The sequence below is a fragment of the Engystomops pustulosus genome, chromosome 1 (genome assembly GCF_040894005.1).
Source record: "Engystomops pustulosus chromosome 1, aEngPut4.maternal, whole genome shotgun sequence".
NCBI lineage: Eukaryota > Metazoa > Chordata > Amphibia > Anura > Leptodactylidae > Engystomops > Engystomops pustulosus.
In genome coordinates, this window is record NC_092411.1 from 100,815,886 (window position 1) to 100,834,414 (window position 18,529).

Here is an 18,529-nt window from a genome sequence, read left to right on the forward strand (position 1 = left end):
TGGAGTGTGGAAGGAAACTGGAGGACACCCACACCAACACGGAGAGAACATACAAACTCTTTGCAGATGTTGACCCTAGGACTTGAACCCTGGTCCCCAGTACTGCAAGGCTGTAATGCTAACCACTAAGCCACCGTGCTGCCCCATTATGTTCTTAACATAATGTTCTTAACTTAATATAAACATTTCTGACAGATATTGATTGTGTACAGTGTTAAATTATAGAGCAGCATCAGTAGCAGTGGGTGGTGGTTACACTAAATACAACGGTTTGTGTATTAGTCTTTCTGACTGTGCTTATACTGGAAGCAGTAGGAAGCTCACATTTGGAAGAGGAACACAATTAATTGTTTATCCCAGTAAGTTTAGATATCCATTGCAATATATAAAAATGCATTAATTAGAACATAGTTAGAACAATGACATTTTCATCTTAATAGAAAATCAAAAGGGTTAAGGCCCTATAACTAAGTATTAAAATGTAAACATCAGTTTTATTTCAGTAAAGAATTAGGTTTACATTATATGTTGGTCTCCTGAGGTGTGCTGATTAGATTTTTTTGTACAACCTTCTCTATTGTACACATATTTATTCAATAGACACTTACATGTAATATAATGTCTGATATAGAAACGGGAGTTTGGGTTTGTATAATATGTTACGGTGGTAAAATGTTCTTTCGATTTTTTTTCCTATGTATTCATGCACTAAAATCAATGTGAACATACCAAATCACAATTAATAGCATGGACAGGATGCCCATAATGTAGTCAGGTTTGTGTACTGCTGTGTATGACTGTGCTTATACTGGCACCTATAAACTGATATTTGGCAAAGGGACCCGGCTATATGTTCTGCCCAGTAAGTGATATTTCGCTATACTACATTATGCTCAGGGTTATTTATTGTGTAAAAATATATGTAATGAAATTATATTAATAATAATAACCCTTTAGGAAAAGATAATCATAAACCTCATTAACATGGTTCTTATCAACAGCTAATATATACAGAACAGACATTATAAAAGCACATATTCCGAGGGTTTAAGTAGAGGTATGTTTGACAGTGCTAATACTGGTGGCAGCTGGAAATTAACTTTTGGCAAAGGGACCAAACTTACTGTCTTACCTAGTAAGTAGGAAAAATGTACAGCAACTATATTAAGAATATAGTCCTTATAAAATGTATGGAAGTATTTTTTTAGAGGAGCACTAATTTTAAAGGCATTGTGTAATTTGGTAAATATGTGGCTTTCACTCTACATTAGAAGGTCTAACAGTTATACAATAGATATGATTACCTCAATAGTGTTGATCTAATATAAAAGTAGTGATTCAAGAAAAAAAAAGTACAGGTGAAAAATAAAGGTTACATTTTAGAGGTACTTGCAGTATAGTACTAAAAATGTCCTCATAGAGATTCTGCTAAAACCCTGATTGGCACTAATTATAATTAACCCTAATAGGATACCCTAAAAATCTTAAGGGTGTAATGATTGTCATTAGTATTAAGGAATACAGTTAAAACTTTGTCTAATCTCTTAGTTATGCAGAATATGTGGAAAAACTAACATATATTATGTTATATTTCCAGTATAAGCCAATAGTACATGCTTATATCAGTCAAACTAGAGTCTCCTCCAAGGGTGATATAAAACAATATATAACTATTTGGGGTTTCTGTCTCTGGAAGTGATGTATATATGGTATTTCTATAGTAGTAAATTTTCTTCCTTCTAGAATAGTTCTTTCTATTATATGTTTTCCCATGGAGCTTTCGCTGGTTAATAAGACTTCATTCATCACTTTGATATTTATACTGAGAACCAGTACTCCCCTTGAGTTACCTAAAACTCCCCCTGAGTTAGGATAATTTTTTCTAGGACCCATATATACTCCATAATCAAAATAGTTATTCCATGTTTATGATCATAGATACAAAGTAATCAAAAACTGTGCTATAAAAGATATTTTATAAATAAATGGGAGATAAATTGCCACTTAAATAGTGCATTGAAAATTATACCAGCCATCTGTACAGATGTTTTGTGAATTTTAGAACAGATTTCCAAGAGTCAAAAATGACTTGAAGCAAAGATACAAAAATTATTATCATATATCGATTAGTCATTATGCCTAACTCTGCAAAGGGATTTAATCCTAGTTAAAAGAAATAGAAGACCACAATGGCAACTGAGTTACAACCATTACAAAATGTATACAGGTTCACATAGCACATATTGTTTAACTGTATATCACTGTGATACTGGAGGTTATGGGAAACTCATGTTTGGTTCTGGAACAAAACTGGTGGTTAATCCTGGTAAGTCTTATAATTAATTATTGTAACACATAGAACAGACATAAAATTTAGATATCAAAATTCAGTTTTATGGGATCCCTACAAAATCTACCTCACACTGGTAATGAAATATATAACATATATAAGAATAATATATCTAATGATTGTATTTCCAATAGAAGCTAGTAATTTGACTACAAGTCTTAAATGTATGTCCACAAAATATAAAAGAGGTAACCTATAGTCAAATAACAAAATATTAATCACTTTTTCTACCGCTAATTGTTTGGTTCTAATTTACACATTGTTAAACATTGCTAAATGAAGCCTAAAGTGGAGATAAATAATTAGGTTGTAAGTAACATGATTACTGTATGTTTTTTATTAGCCATTCCGTTACAAGAAAATACGTTTTGTACCATGTTAGCCAGTTGAAGAAATTCCTGTTGCTTTTGATAAGTCAGATAAAGTCACCCTTTTGAGGTGATTGTGATATCTTTTAATGGTTAACTGAAATACTGTATAAAATGTTACAAGCAAGCTTGGCATGGTATACTGATGAAGGCATGGTATACTGATGAAGGGACCATAGCTGCCCCAAAAGCTTGCTTGTAACATCTTATATTTCAGTTAGCCATTAAAATGTATCACAATCTCAAGAAGGTGACTTTATCTGACCTATCAAAAGCAACAGAAATTTATAGCCATTTACCTAGAGTTTTAGTACAGTACAGCTCTACAAGAATCTACAATATATTGGAGGTTTATGTTGGAAATGTCCCACAGGCAATGGGATTTGTCACCCATATGCCCGTTCATAAAAATACTTAGTAAATACTACTGTATTGGCCTTAAATATGGCCTTAGGAGTACCATTGGTGTGCATGATGAGAACAGGCATGTATATCCAAGCATAATGGTAAAAAAAGAACGCCTAAATGAACTTTAATGATTTTACTATGACCATCAATACCAAGTTGAGGATCTACTTCCCTGAAAATAGTTCCTAATAAAAACCTCTTTCATTCACTTGTGAAATCAGCCTTGGACATAGGTTTTATATTTATACATGTCTGTTCAGTAACTAAATGTTTAGTTTGGTACATTGCGGCAATAGGTGGTTCACATAATGTGCAGTACTTGAAACAGAACCATATCTAGTGACAGAACCGAGTTTATGTAGAGGGGCTTTTGGTTGTGTGAATGATGTTGGCTGGAAGATGATGTTCGGACCAGGTACTAAACTCACTGTGCTGCCTAGTAAGTAACAAACTTCCAATGTATCTACCATAACACTAATAAATAGTTGAAAGAAATTTTATGATAGATATATAAAAATAGTGTATGTATGTATTATGGAATATAATTTAGGTAATAAAGCAGTACACTAATAATTTGTTTAGTCAGGATATTAATCCAGCTCATTTCAGGGGGTTGATAGGGATGTGATTTGATAGAAGACAATTGATCTAAGTTACAGTTTGATCTTTTGTTATGGCCTACATGTACTCTGCACCATTTAGCGGAGTTTATGTAGAGAGGTTTCTGGTTGTGTCAATAATGCTGGCCTGAAGATGATATTTGGAGCAGGGACTAAACTCACTGTGCTACCTAGTAAGTATCTACCATTACAGTTAAAATTATATTAACCTCACTCATAGTGTCAAGGTGCGAGGGGTGTGATTTTAATACATTTGCACATTATTTCTCTTGAAATGGTGACTTATTTCAAACTTCAGTTTTTTTAAAAAAAATTAAAGTAATATTATTAATTGATTTATCTTCATTTAAAGCTTATTGTTAACTTCTAGAGCCATTAGCTGGTATTAGAATCACAATAGCGTCCACCAGTGATCCAATTTGGAAAATTTTGAATTTACAGATATAATTCTCCCTTATTCATGTCTAAATCAAAGAGGGAAAAAATGACATATTGTACTTCAGGACAGTACTAACAATATTTTCTTGTGAAGGGTGAGAGATGCCTAATGTAGAGACATTCATCAATCACTAATACAATGAAGCTCTGAAGATATTTTAGCCACTGGTTAGGGCCTCCACAACCAAATCCCATTTTTATTGACACAGATGCACAATTGTATAAGATAACTTTCTGTGACCCAGAACCCAGTTAATATCCCCCCTCAAAATTTGTAGTAACAGCTATGGACTGCTAAGGAAGTTCTTGATATATGGCATATAGTTCATGCAGGAAGTCACTTTTCTCAATCTTACAAAGGTATTTGTGAGGATATGTTTCAGTGTGCAAATTTCGCTGGTAGTAAATTTATATTTGGCAAAGGAACCACAGTGATTGTGGTGCCAAGTGAGTATGCTTGTTTCTAATACACAATGTCATCAACTAAAGGTGTATATATAAATTAAACCTGATTTTAAGACATTACTAATTTACTTTGAACATATATCGTATTTTTCAGACTATAAGGCGCACAAAAAATCCTTTGATTTTCTCAGAAATCAAAGGTGCACCTTATAGTCCAGTGCACCTTATATATGAAACGTACTGAGAGACAACAGCTGCCATGAACTATGCACAGGTCTGCCACCTGCTGGTCATTCATTCTTATAATCAGGTGCGCCTTATAATCCGGTGCGCCTTATAGTCCGAAAAATACTGTAGATCAGATGTGCTAGGATTCAATGGTGATATGGAATTCAGACAACAGTAGTAGATTATGATATTATATTTTCCTTACTTAATCACAAATCATATTGAACAGAGACAATAGTATAATATAGCACTAATCGTTTTTTGTTATATTATCATATCAAACTAGAGTTGTAATATGGATACTGTTAGCATCTCAATTTGAGTTCAGGTTGTTGTCATGAACAGTATCACAGTGCTAATACCTTTGGACGGAAAATGACTTTTGGATCAGGCACTAGATTAATTGTAAAACCTCGTAAGTTCTGATTTTAAATACAATTTATAAAGTATATCATAAACTCCCATATACATTAGTGTGGCCTTAATACACTGGGCATATACAATGACATTTAAGGATTCTAATACATTAATAACACAATTTACTTTGCTTTTGCATGGTAAAAGAACAGATATAATGTAATTGCTTATATTCTTGTTATGCCTTGTGTCATTGTGGTCATTATAATACAGGGAAATTTATATTTGGACATGGAACTCAACTAATAGTGGAACGAAGTGAGTTTATATTCATTTTACAAAATAACTAAATCCCAGTTATGATATGCTAATGATCATAAGCTATGAAACAAAGGTTACTCATTACCAGATCCTTTGAGTATACATAACAATATGTTGTATAAAAATGTTTTTCCTGTTTAACCATTGGTAGATACTCCTAGGGTACTTCTACCATATAAACTGAATTTATGTTTTTAATGGCTAATGTTTACAAGTGTGTAAAATGGAAATTAGTGTTAGGTTTTAATTTCTGTTCAAAGACAGATTATTATATCTTTATATCTTTATTATATTAACTCCCAGGAAAATAGGATTATAAACAAACCAAGAGTTCTCATTTATTAGATATTAGCTTTTATCTGATAACTAATAAACTGTATGATGACTGTAGCTTCAAAACCTTAAAGACGTCATCCTTATAATTAGTCATTAAAAAATATCAAAGGCAGGTGGTCCCCGACTTAACAAACGAACCCTAGTTACAGACAGATCTCTCGGGCCACTGTGACCTCTGGTGAAGCTCTCTCGATGCTTTACATTTTAGTCTCAGGCTGCAATGATCAGCTGTAAGGTGTCTGTAATGAAGCTTTATTGATTATTCTTGTTCCCATGATGGCACAAATTTCTTAAAATCCAATTGTCACAGGGAAACATTTTTTTTCTAGAGCTGCAATTAGAAAATATACCAGTTCCCACATCCAAATTCAACTTAAGTATGAACCTAAAGAACTTTGTTTGTGCTCCGAGGACTGCCTGTATGGGAAAGTCTCAACTTGTTTATGTCTTGTGGCTAACACAAATGAAAGGTTTTTTTCCTGAAAAAATTTTAGTATATTATTGTATACAATTCATGTAAATAAGATAGTTTTAACATAACAAATAAATGAATTTAATAATGCAGCATAGTTAGTTATTTTAATTTTAAAAAAATCTATGTTTTTGATGCATACAATGTTATACAACAAACATAAACCAATCAAGCTTTTCACCAAGTACTGACTACTGACTACTAAGTAGTTTCATGAAATGGCTCCTATCACTGTGTGACTATGGCACCAATAAACTCATATTTGGGTCAGGAGCTTCTCTAACAGTATTGCCTAGTAAGTGTTACAATTATTATGTTTGGTCTAGAGATGATTTGCATCTCAACACAATAACAATATTAAATGTTGGGTAATAGCCATAAAAAATCCATCAGTATACTCAAGTTATTGCAAACCTTAGGGGATATTGGTTCACAAAATGAAAGATACACCTTATAAAAATTAATTATGTATTTCATAAACACTAGTTATGTTGCCTAAGGTTAATGTAATGACTGCAGTCAGTGTGGTAATACTGGGGGTTGGAAGCTAATCTTTGGATCGGGGACCAAGCTGAATGTTAAACCCAGTAAGTAAATCATGTTGTAATGAAATACCTTACTGTCCAATAGTGTAGAAATGAGTGGAATTAATTATATTTTTTAAAGAAAGTTTCTAAAGCCAATTACAATGAAATAAAACCAATTCACCATCTAAAAGTAAAGCTAATTATGTACCCATACCATCCATTATTTCATCAATGAAATAAATTGATTATTGAATGAGTTTCCTATTTAGGATCCTGGAGCTTTAGGGGTATAAACTGTAATATTAGTTAAATTCAAAATATTCCCAAATCTAAGGGAAACCAGAGTTATATACATCAAAATATTCTAATTATGAAAAATGATGTTTTATGGTTTCAAAATTATTCTTTGTGATTATCTTTTTGCCCCAATTATGACAAATCTGTGTGTGTGTCTGGGTGTTTATGTATGTTATTGCCCTGCTGCATATCACTGTGTAATAATCTTAAGAAGCTTACTTTTGGAAAAGGAACAAAGTTAATTGTAAATGTTGGTGAGTGCTCTTTATTATTCTCATGAACTTTTTGAAATTCTTTAGAAATATATTAGAAATTGTCCAACTCCAAAATATTGAAAATACATAATAATCCTACAAGACTCAAATCTGGTAAAAGACCTTTATATGGCCAAACAACACAATTCATAAACTGAGTAATGACAATTAGCATTTTTTTTAGACTTCCAGCATAAGCCCTAATAAAAATAAAAAAGGACAAAGCATACAAAAAACATATGTTAGTGTTTTTAAATTTGTTAATGTATCAGGCTGATACTTTAGTCCCTTATACACCTTTTTTGTGCATATCTAAAAAAAAGTTTATACTTTTTAAGTTTAAACTTTATACTACAGTGCATCCTCTCCAATAGACTACATCAATGAGAAGATTACAAATTTACATACGGTAAATCCTGAGGTCAATTTCTAGTTCTACCATATACAGTATTATGTGGACTGGCCATCTTTATTGAGAAGATCAGACTTCAGAAGAAATTTTTTTTTAATATGATTTGAGGGATCATCAAATAGTTTTTCCTTAATATAGTATGCATGTATGCTTTATGTACTGTATGTGTTTAATTGCTATGTTGTATATCATTGTGTGGTGATTTTAGAAAAGTTACATTTGGAAAAGGAACAAAGCTAATGGTGTATCCTGGTGAGTGCACATTGATTGATATTATCATCATGGAAGCTGACAAATTAATATCAAATGTATGGGCCTGATGTATTAGGACTAGCACTTTGTTCCAATGGGGCAGAATTAATAATAGGAACTAAACTAAAATAATTCGGGTGTATAACTTGCACTGACATTGAGATCTACGTTAGCTATTTCAGCAACAGCAAAACCAGCACCAGTTTTCCGAGTTATAGTACATATGGCGGGCCATGGATTCTGACCTGGCCTGCCTTGTTCCCTGCCCACTCCCTCGAAATTGAGATGCAAAAAGTCCCCATTTTCATGTCAATTTCAAGACATTGGCCCATATTTATCAAAACTAGTGCAAACTACACTATGTGTAGTTTGCCTGTGGAGTGTACAGAGTGTGCCTGATTCATCAAAACTGGCGCAAAGGCTTAATTATTTTTGGACCCACTTGCACTGCTCCGAACGCGTGCACACAAATTTTTTTTTGCACAAAATTGTGGAGCAGACACATTGGCGCGCAGGTCAATAATAAATGTGATGCAAACTCTGACACCACAGAAAAAAATTGTGTACCTAAATGGACTTATTAGTGCTTAGTCTGACACAGTGTAGCCATGACACAAAACTGGCCCAGACACTTAATAAATACATGTGCAAGCAGTTGCACGTTCTTTCTAGTGCAAAGTCTGATAAAAACTGGTGTAAACACTTTAATAAATGTGGGCCATTGTATCTTTTTTTCATGTCTTCCATGCCAGGAAATCATGAAAGGAATGAAATTTGGACCCCACAATGCTATAAATCACCTTGATGGTCAAGGAAAAAAACAAATATATCAGTAGATTGGGTCAGGACTCATCAAGTCACCAAAAGTATATTGACAATGAACTGAAAGTGTGACTCCTTTTAAGTTTTTCCTATATTCTGTTCAAGTACTGTACAAGCCAGTGACGATATGAAGGCCATAGTGCTTTAGAGTTTAATGATCACAACAAATCACTGTGTGAATATACTGGTAGAAAGCTCATATTTGGATCTGGAACATTACTAAGTGTGTTGCCCAGTGAGTATATATTAAAGAATTAAAAAAAAAACCCTAATATATAAGAAGTAGATATTTAACATTAACCTCTTTTATCTCGTGATGCAAGGCTAATAATACATTTTCCCGATGTAATGTAATTCTGTAGTCACAATTTCCTATAGCATAATATTGTACAATTGATAATAGTTATATAAAAAAGGAATTAACTGGCCAATGTTTTATGAAATTATCTATTTAAAATTGGTAAAACAATATATTATGTGTTAAGCTGCGATCACACATGAACAGTAGTTTATGTTGTAACTTTTGAGCAAAATGCAGGTGTCAATGCAAAAAAAAAGAATTTTTACTTTTCTTTTCATTTGAATTAATTTCTGCTTTGGCTGAACAAATGAATATAAAATTTCATGTTTGATTTTGTCGTGAGGCTGACATCACACATTCAGTTTTTGATGCAGTTGTGAGCCTAGTGGATGCAGCTGGATAGTGGAGTAAAAGCTAAAAATCTGCACCAAAAACTGCCCCAAAAACTGCATGTTTGATTCTTTATTAGGTATTTTTGCCATAGTGTAAACTACTGTGGTAATTGGGGAGCAGGCAACAAGCTGATATTTGGAACTGGAACACAACTAACTGTTACAATGGGTAAATTGCGTTATTGTTGAAACTTATTGTACCAAAGTTTATCTTTAATTGGGTTACATTATGTTAACTTTTACATTTTAGATTTAGATCTATTTATTTTTACAACAAAACATATAGCACCATATTTTTGTACAGTGGTATCCATGGTATCAAATGCAATAACACTGTATATACATACACATCCAGACATCTAAAATATTTGCCACATATTCTAGCATATATGAGACCTTGACCAAGTTCATCTATACAGTTAGGTATCATATATGTCATCTGTGATCACAAAACATTAAAAGGGTATTCCCATTTCAGCAAATAAATGTTATTGTTTGTACAATGAAAAGTTTGAAATTTTTCCAAAATACTTTCTGCATCAATTCCTGATGGTTTTCTAGATCTCTGCTTTCAGTCATTCTATAGAAAGCTTCTATGCTTATTTCCAGTGGACAGAAATCTTACCATGGTCACACAGGTGCACGGCTCGTTATATCACACAGCTCTGATTACTCTCTGTGATACTAACAAGCTGTGCACCTGTGTCCAATGAAAGTAAGCATAACATTTTTCAATAGAATGACAACAAGCAGAGATCTATAAAACTGTACGTAATTGATACAGACAAACAATAGTATTAATTTGATGAAATGACAATACCCCTTTAAATTTTACCTGTGATCCATAAAATGCTACAGCATAATATTAAGAATACTTGTTGGCCTGGAGTCTGAAATGTTCTTTGACAAACATCTATTCCTTCCAATTCCCCCATATTTGATTTATCCAACGGTGCATTTGTCCTCAATAGGATGATGGATTGTAATTTACTGGTGGCTTGCCTCCTAAGGGAATGAAGGATTAGGTTACAGAAAGGATCTTCCTGTACTTTATCTTATTTTTAACATTGTCGTAGTTAGTTAGCAGAACCCTCGATACAGATAATCGGCAAATCAGATGAACTTTATATAGTATATATTTATACTTTACTAAAGACTTTTGAAGTCATGACTATATGGCAACATAAGGCCTTCTTGTCATACTATGTGTCACTGTGATAATGTTAATGACAAACTTATATTTGGAAAAGGGACTAAACTCACTGTAAAGTCAGGTGAGCTGGCTTCTAGTATTTTCAAAGGTATTCTAAAATGTTAGCAAATTTAATATGTAAAAGGCAGCCCAAAAGGGCCAATGAGGGTTGGTAATAGATTTCAATGTAAGGCATTCAAAACATTCATTTTCTTCCATGTTTTTATTATCATTAAAACACCATCCATTTTTATGCATTTTTCTTAGCATTTTTTTTAAGAAAAGAATTCTGGAACAATGGCACAAAAACATCATAACTAACATATACTGTGCTGTTAGATAACTCCAAATAATACTAACAAAACATAGCCAAAGGCTAATTTGTTACAAGAAAGCATAGGCCCACATTTACTAAGGGCTGTGCGCCAGTTTTCTGTTGGACTTTGCACATTCTTTTCGGTGCAAACTGCTTGCACAAATATTTAAGAAGTGCCTGAGACACATTTCTGGCACACACAACACAATTGTGGTGCAGGAGACACTTTGTAGAGACACTTTATGGTGCTTTCCACAAATTCCTGCACTGAAGGGGACGGTCCGTCGGACCGTGCACCACTTTTAACATGCAAAGTCCGACAGAAATGTGTTGTGCGCCCCGGGTTAAAGGTGCACCAAAAAAAAAAACATGGGCTTGAATAGGCCCTGCTCTGAATTTTGCAGTTTTTGCAGTCGGCTCATACACATGATCATAAAAACCACTTCAGTGTGTAAGCCCATAGAAATGAATTTGTCTGTGGGCTATCTGTTGCAATAACAGGATATGTGATATCACCATGAAACGTAATGTTTTTCCAGAAACATGCTACTTATTAAAATAACACATATTACTTACATATTCTCTCACAATAACTATGGTTTTAGTTATACATTTGATCTTATAAAGTGACAAACAATAGTTTTATCTTTTCAATTATAATTAGATAAGTAATTTAACAGATAGTTTTTTTTCCATAAAATCTTCCCATTCTATTATTATCAATAATTATTATCATCTGAACCCACTAGTCTCTTTACATATATAGTAGATCTGTTTTTGTCGAGCTATTTAACACTGTGCCCACAAATTTGCTGGTAAATTCTTATTTGGACAAGGAACACAACTTTTTGTGGTGCCTGGTGAGTTTGTCATCAACATACCAACATTAACAATTACTTTTTTATTAATGGAATATTCCTTTACATGAATCTTTCACAAATTATTCTAGAAGATTGTTCAGTTTACCTTCAAGCTTCTTGATCACAGATTTTTTTAGTGAAGTATTGTCCAACAAATGTATAGAAATTGTGATAAGCATGTAGGCAAACCTATACTGACCCCTAAGAGGAAATTATTATTGTATGTATCTGTATCATTGTGCATTTTATGGGGGAGCAGATTTTTGGTTCTGGGACAAAGCTGACAATAAACCCTGGTATGCAGGTAGAAATTTGTTACATATCACACTGTATATTGCAGTGGTATAGAGGCGGTCCCCTACTAAGAACACCCGACTTACAGATGACCCCTAGTTACAAATGGACCTCTGTTTTTTGGTAATTTACTGTACTTTAGCCTTGGGCTACAATAAACAGTAAGCTGTTATCACAGGTGTCTGTAATTAAGATTTATTGTTAATCCTGGTTCTTATGACAACCCAACATTTTTAAAATCCAATAGTCATAGAGACCCAACAAAATTTGCCTGGATCTACAATTATAAAGTATACAGTTCCAACTTACATACAAATTCAACTTAAGAGAACCTGCAGAACCTATCTTGTACGTAACCCCGGTACCGCCTGTATCATACTTGCGTAGTTCTGTGCATGAACTGTGTAGTCTAGTATAGTACAACTTTAACACAATGGTATAAGAAACCCTACTGTAATGCATCTCACCATTGTGACCATGATGGTGCAAGGAAACTGTTATTTGGAAGAATTTACAAATACTATCTTTGTTTTAGCACTAAACTACTTTGATGTATTACACAAAATTAAGATTAAATGTGTAAAAATACTTATTGATAGGTATTAATAATGTTATTAGAGTAATATAAATGGTCTACTATTTAGGACAACTCTTACTTTGCCAAAATTGAGAGCCACTATATATATATATATATATATATATATATATATATATATATATATATCTTGCTTAATACATACTCCAGTTCTGTCTGTATTAGAAAGTGATATCAGTTAACAGATGGAGTGATGTGATGGATAAATTTAAGGAAATAAATAAGTTACCTTTTTTTTTTCTTGTTCAGAAACCAAACGGGAAATTCCTTCAATATATCCGCTAAAAACCAACACTGAAGAAGCAGGTCTTCCGAACACAGTATGCCTTGTTACTGATTTCCCATCACCCGATGAAAAACTACATATCAATGACCAAGAGATAAAACTGGATAATAAAGCTGTCCTGGATAATTCCAGCAATGATGTGTGGAGATACAGTGCGGTCATATGGGACTGGGACAATCCCTCCAAGGACCTTTCCTGTGCTGGGAAATATGGTGAAAAATCTGTCCAGCCAGAAAATATTATGACAGGTAAATGACATATAATTAATCCGTACATGTAAGCCATTAATAACTGTGTAGTTTAGATTTTTCATAGGCCCATATATCTACTACCTTCAGCCATTATTTAAATTTCTGAAATTGGGTATAGATTAATAACAGAATTTGCAAAGTATGGAGAAAGTAGACATATGGAATAGGATCAATGACCCACAAAATCCATTGCTGCCAATCCACTTAAGCCATGTTTAAAATAAATGTGGACTTATTATATTTGTACTAGTTGTATTGGTGTTATTGTGCCTGGAGGACACACATTTTTTTAGGTCCTGAACTCATGCAGAGGCTAACCCAACTCAATTTACAGTGCCAGCATAGTGACTGAGATTTGTCCTGCACACATGAAAAAACCTGCATTGTAAATGGATTTCTGCTTTAGGTTTCCAAAGTAAAGTCAGAGTTGAAAACCATAGCAGAAACCAACCATTTTTTGCCGTTTTGTGGATATTCCACAGTAATTTAGTGTTTCTGGTCTTAAAGTGTGTTATTGGTACAAACCGTAAAAACATAGTATTATATGTAAGTTATATTACTGGGTTACAACTAACCATAACTTATTTATTTACAGAAGAAATAACTAGTACCTGCATATCCCTTACTATCAATGAACGTTTCAGCACAAGTAAGTTACCTTTGAAAAGCATTCATGCTACATGATTGTTTTAGTTTGTGGGCGATACAGTCCAATACACGCAATAAAAATATTCTTTGTTTTACCCAATAGAAAAAAATATATGCATGTGATTTATGTAGCAGTCTACATGCTTTTGTTGCCACAGAAACCAATCTCTGTAAAGCATTTATTTTGCACTCAGTTCTTGAAAAACTGAAGATGCAATGTGATTGGTTCTATTGGTCAATAACGATAGTATGGGAGATATGGCCAAAACTTTCATGCGTGAACATTTTGGGCTGATACAACAGCCTTTATCAAACACTGAAAATGTGAATACAAAATTATATCATAAGTGATAGAATTTACATGGTGACATAATCGCATCTAAGTTACAGGATACAAAACGGATTCAATACGCGTGTACATTGCGAGAGCGTACAAAGAATATAATACAGTAATACAGTGATATGTAGATAATAGGTCAAAAAAGCATGGACTGAAACACATAACATCTAGTCCTAGTCCTGACCTATTATCACGCATGAAAGTTTTGGCCATATTTCTAATAAAACCTATTTCTGCATATTGGAGTGCTTGGATTACATTGTATATAGCTAGTTTGGAGTTGGATCCCTAATCCTGAAGCACCCCCCTATACACCTGATGTGCACCAATACCTATTGAAAAGATAGTATGGTAGATTTATCAATGTCTTGCACATTAGACCAGTGCAAGACTAAATAGTCCTCTGTGATGCCAGATTTATCACTGTGTCAGGTGCTGAATGATAAATGTTTAGTAGTTTAAGTCAAGTCGTAATTTGCACCATCTATTATTTGGTCTAGTTCACAGCACATTTTTTGTGCACCAACTTAATTTTTTAGCACATATTTGGGGCACATTTTTTTCCTGCAAAACCAAGTAACCTTTTTCAGAGGTCACACTCATTTTCAGTTTTATTGGAATGAGACCAAAGATGAATATTGCTATGCCATTAGTAGGAAACGTTAAGTCATTGCAAAGTGTTTAACTTATTTTTGGGCTTTATCTAAGTTGTCTAGTAAGTTGTCTAAATGATACCACTTTATTAACAACTGTGTGCGCTACTTCTTTACAGACCCAAGCATGAACACAATGTCAATTTCAGTTCTTGGGCTGAGAATACTTACTGCCAAAGCTATTATCTTCAATCTAATAATAACCATGCACCTTTGGTCATCATAAGGTAAGTGTGTAATAATCTTTGAATAATGTTTTTTTTTTTTCCAGGCTTTTATTGTATAGAAATGTTAAACAGTTGCATGTATTCTCTAAGACATAACTAAATGTTTATTTTTAGAACTTATTTGTGCAAGTAATAGTAATGATGCACACTTTTCAAATACTTTATAAAAAAAAAAAACTTCTTTATCCTGAATTTATCCATTCCCCTTTTCCCCTGCAGTGGACTGTGTTTTTTAAGTCCATACACAGCAGACTGATAATGAGAGAGGAGTTAGGGCTTAACTCCTTACATACCTGGATCATGTCACTTAATGATTCTTGTCTCTAATGAGTTAAGTAAGTAGTTAAACCATTAGAAATTTTAAAAAAATTTCTCCTTATCTTTCCTCTGTCTTATTTAGACACACTGCTTAGTCAGAGAAGAAAGGGAGAAAAAAATAGGACAAAGAAACAAGTACTTTAAGTTACACATTAAACCTAGAAAGGAAAACCCAAATACAAAATTTTTTAATAGTTACCGGTACTTAGGTTGTAGGATAATTCTAGACATTTTAGATGCCTCAATGTTAGCACTGCCTTTTGGTTTGGCCAAAATGTTATGCCAGAATTTCCACCTCTTTACACAAGCCCCTTCCCTTTTAACCCAAGCCTTTTTATTCTAAGCATCACATATAGTATACAATTTGCACAAAATATTATCAAAAAATAATTCATGATTAAACTATATTTAACCCCTTAAGGATGCAGGGTTTTTTCGCTCATTTCTCGCTCTCCACCTTCAAAAATCCATAACTTTTTCATTTTTACGTGTACAGACCTGTGTGAGGGCTTATTTTGTGCGTAACAAATTTAACTTTCCCGTAATGTTATTTATTTTAACATGCCGCGTACTGCGTAGCTGACAAAAAATTCCAAATGTGGAAAAATTTTTTAAAAAACGCACGTGCGTCACGTTCTTGTGGGCTCAGTTTTTACTTTGACTGTGCACTCAAAATAACACCTCAGCTTTATTCTTTTGTTCGGTGCGATCGCGGTGATACCAAATTTATATAGGTTTTATTGTGTTTTAATACATTTTCAAAAATTAAACGAATGTGTACAAAAAAGAAAAAAAAAATGTTTGCCACAGCACGGCAGCAGCATTTTTTGCGAAATGAGCTGACGTTTGCATTGCTACCATTTTGAGGTCTGTGCGACATTTTGATCATTTTTTATTCCATTTTTTATGTGATGTAAAAAGGTGTAAAAGTCGCATTTCGGACATTTGGCCGCCATTTTCCCGTTTTTTAAACTTTTTTTAAACTTTTTTTTTTCCCTAATTCTTAGACCATCTAGGGTACATTAACCCTAGATGGTCAGATCTTTCCTACCATATACTGCAATACTACAGTATTGCAATATATGACATTTTTGCAGATCATTCATTACAATGAGCCACTCTGCAGAAGCCATTAAAGGGAACCTGTCACCAGGGACCTCATTTTTCACTAAAGACAGATTGTAAAAGCCCATGACACCTGCAGTGCAAATCTGCCTTTCTGCCTTTTCTAAGCATTTGCATTACTATATAATTGTGTGTTATAACTTACTGTTGCTCCATGACAAAATCCTGGGGTAGTCACAGGGGCTGGACTTTGGTTTGCATGCATTTCAAAAAACAACATGTGACCTGTTTGAGCTGCAGGCTGTCCTCCATGTTTGTGCTCCTGTACATCTTGTCCCTCCCCCACTGATGTCAGGCTGACCAGGCTGTAACCTCTGAGAACCAGCAGGAGGTGGAGCTAGACAGGAGCACAAAGGTGGGGGCCAAGCTCTGAGGAGTGGGTAACAGACAAGCCACATGTTGTTTTTTGAAATGCATCCAAACCAAAGTCCAGCCCCTGTGACTACCCCAGGATTTTGTCAGGGAGCAAGGTAAGTTATATCACACAATTATATAGTAATGCAAATGCTTAGAAAAGGCAGAAAGGCAGATTTGCACTGCAGGTGTAATAAGCTTCTCCAACCTGTCTTTAGTGAAAAATTAGGTGCCTGGTGACAGGTTCCCTTTAAGCCTCGGGTCAAATGAAGACCCGAGGCTACCATGGCAACTGATCGCCGCCCCCCGATGATGTTCAAGGGCGCAGCGATCAGAATAAAGATGGCGGCACCCGCACCGCCACCGTCTTTTAAATGCCGCCGGCAACTTTGTTGGCGGCAATCAAAAGGTTAATAGCCGCAATCGGTGCAAGCACCAACCACGGTTATTAGCGGTGGGGGTTTGCAGCAAAATGCAACAACCCCCACCTTTGTATGAAGAGGACTCAGCCCGTGAGCCCTCTTCATACATTACCTGTACCTCTGCGCCGTAGAGCTACAGCGCAGAGCGTTAAGGGGTTAAGGACACAATTCACGATTAAACTAAATATAAGAGCATCTACCTTTAAACGGGAAACACTGATTAAATAGTTCAATGACAAACAATGCAATCAATGTTCAGCTTTTCTAAGGCCACATGCTACATACTAAATGGGCTAAAATAATATCTGACTAATCATCTCTTATTCTCCCTCCACAGGAATTCATCATAACCATTCCAACTATGAGGGGACCCTTAGTCATTGGCACCAGTTCTGCTGAATGGAATGAAATCCTTACTATTGTCCTGTCATGTATAAATGTGGTTATAGTGTGCTGTGTAGTTTATTCTGCCCAGAATATCAGGTTGGACTGAGATAACTTAAACCACATTTGCCTAAATTTGGATGTCAGACAAAAAATTATCACCCACTATACTCAATTGTTATGACATACAATGCTTTTCTGTAAATATATATGTTACAAATGTCTTTATTTGAATGTTATGTCTATACTGTATACTTGTTGTGATATAGATGCTGCTTCTATACAATGTAAACAATATTCTTAAGATTTTATTAAAGCATTTATTGAAATTGGAACTGTCGTCAGTGTGTCATATCATAACTGATAAAAGTACATAAAGTCATAATGAGTACATAAAGCTCACATAAAATTTTCCCTATGAAATTTACAACTAATTCATATAGAAACTATATACTTTACATACTTGTGTATAAGCTGAGTTTTTCAGCACAAAAAACGTGGAAACACGGCTTATACACTAGTCTATAATAAAATAAACTCATATACTCACCTTAATATGTTCTGTGTGGCTTGTCCTCCTTCTTCTCTTCACTGGTAACAGAGAAGCGAGCAGTGCACATGGATACGACTCTGCCTGCCTCTCTGTTACCAGTGAAGGGAAGAAGGAAAAGGAGCAGCGGGGAACATAGGAAGTTGAGTATATA

General features: G+C 34.2%; 1 protein-coding gene across 1 annotated transcript in view; it reads left to right on the top strand.

Moving 5' to 3' along the window:
- The window catches only part of LOC140128417 (T cell receptor alpha chain MC.7.G5-like), a 50,595-nt gene extending 32,463 nt beyond the window's left edge, over window positions 1-18,132 (top strand). Inside the window, exons 3-7 of the mRNA XM_072150126.1 lie at window positions 9,665-9,729; window positions 13,067-13,351; window positions 13,950-14,003; window positions 15,115-15,222; window positions 17,779-18,132. Coding sequence (XP_072006227.1) covers window positions 9,665-9,729; window positions 13,067-13,351; window positions 13,950-14,003; window positions 15,115-15,221 — 511 coding nt within the window. The 3' untranslated portion in view covers window position 15,222; window positions 17,779-18,132. The remainder of the gene's footprint in view (window positions 1-9,664; window positions 9,730-13,066; window positions 13,352-13,949; window positions 14,004-15,114; window positions 15,223-17,778) is intronic.
- Window positions 18,133-18,529: the final 397 nt, after the last annotated feature.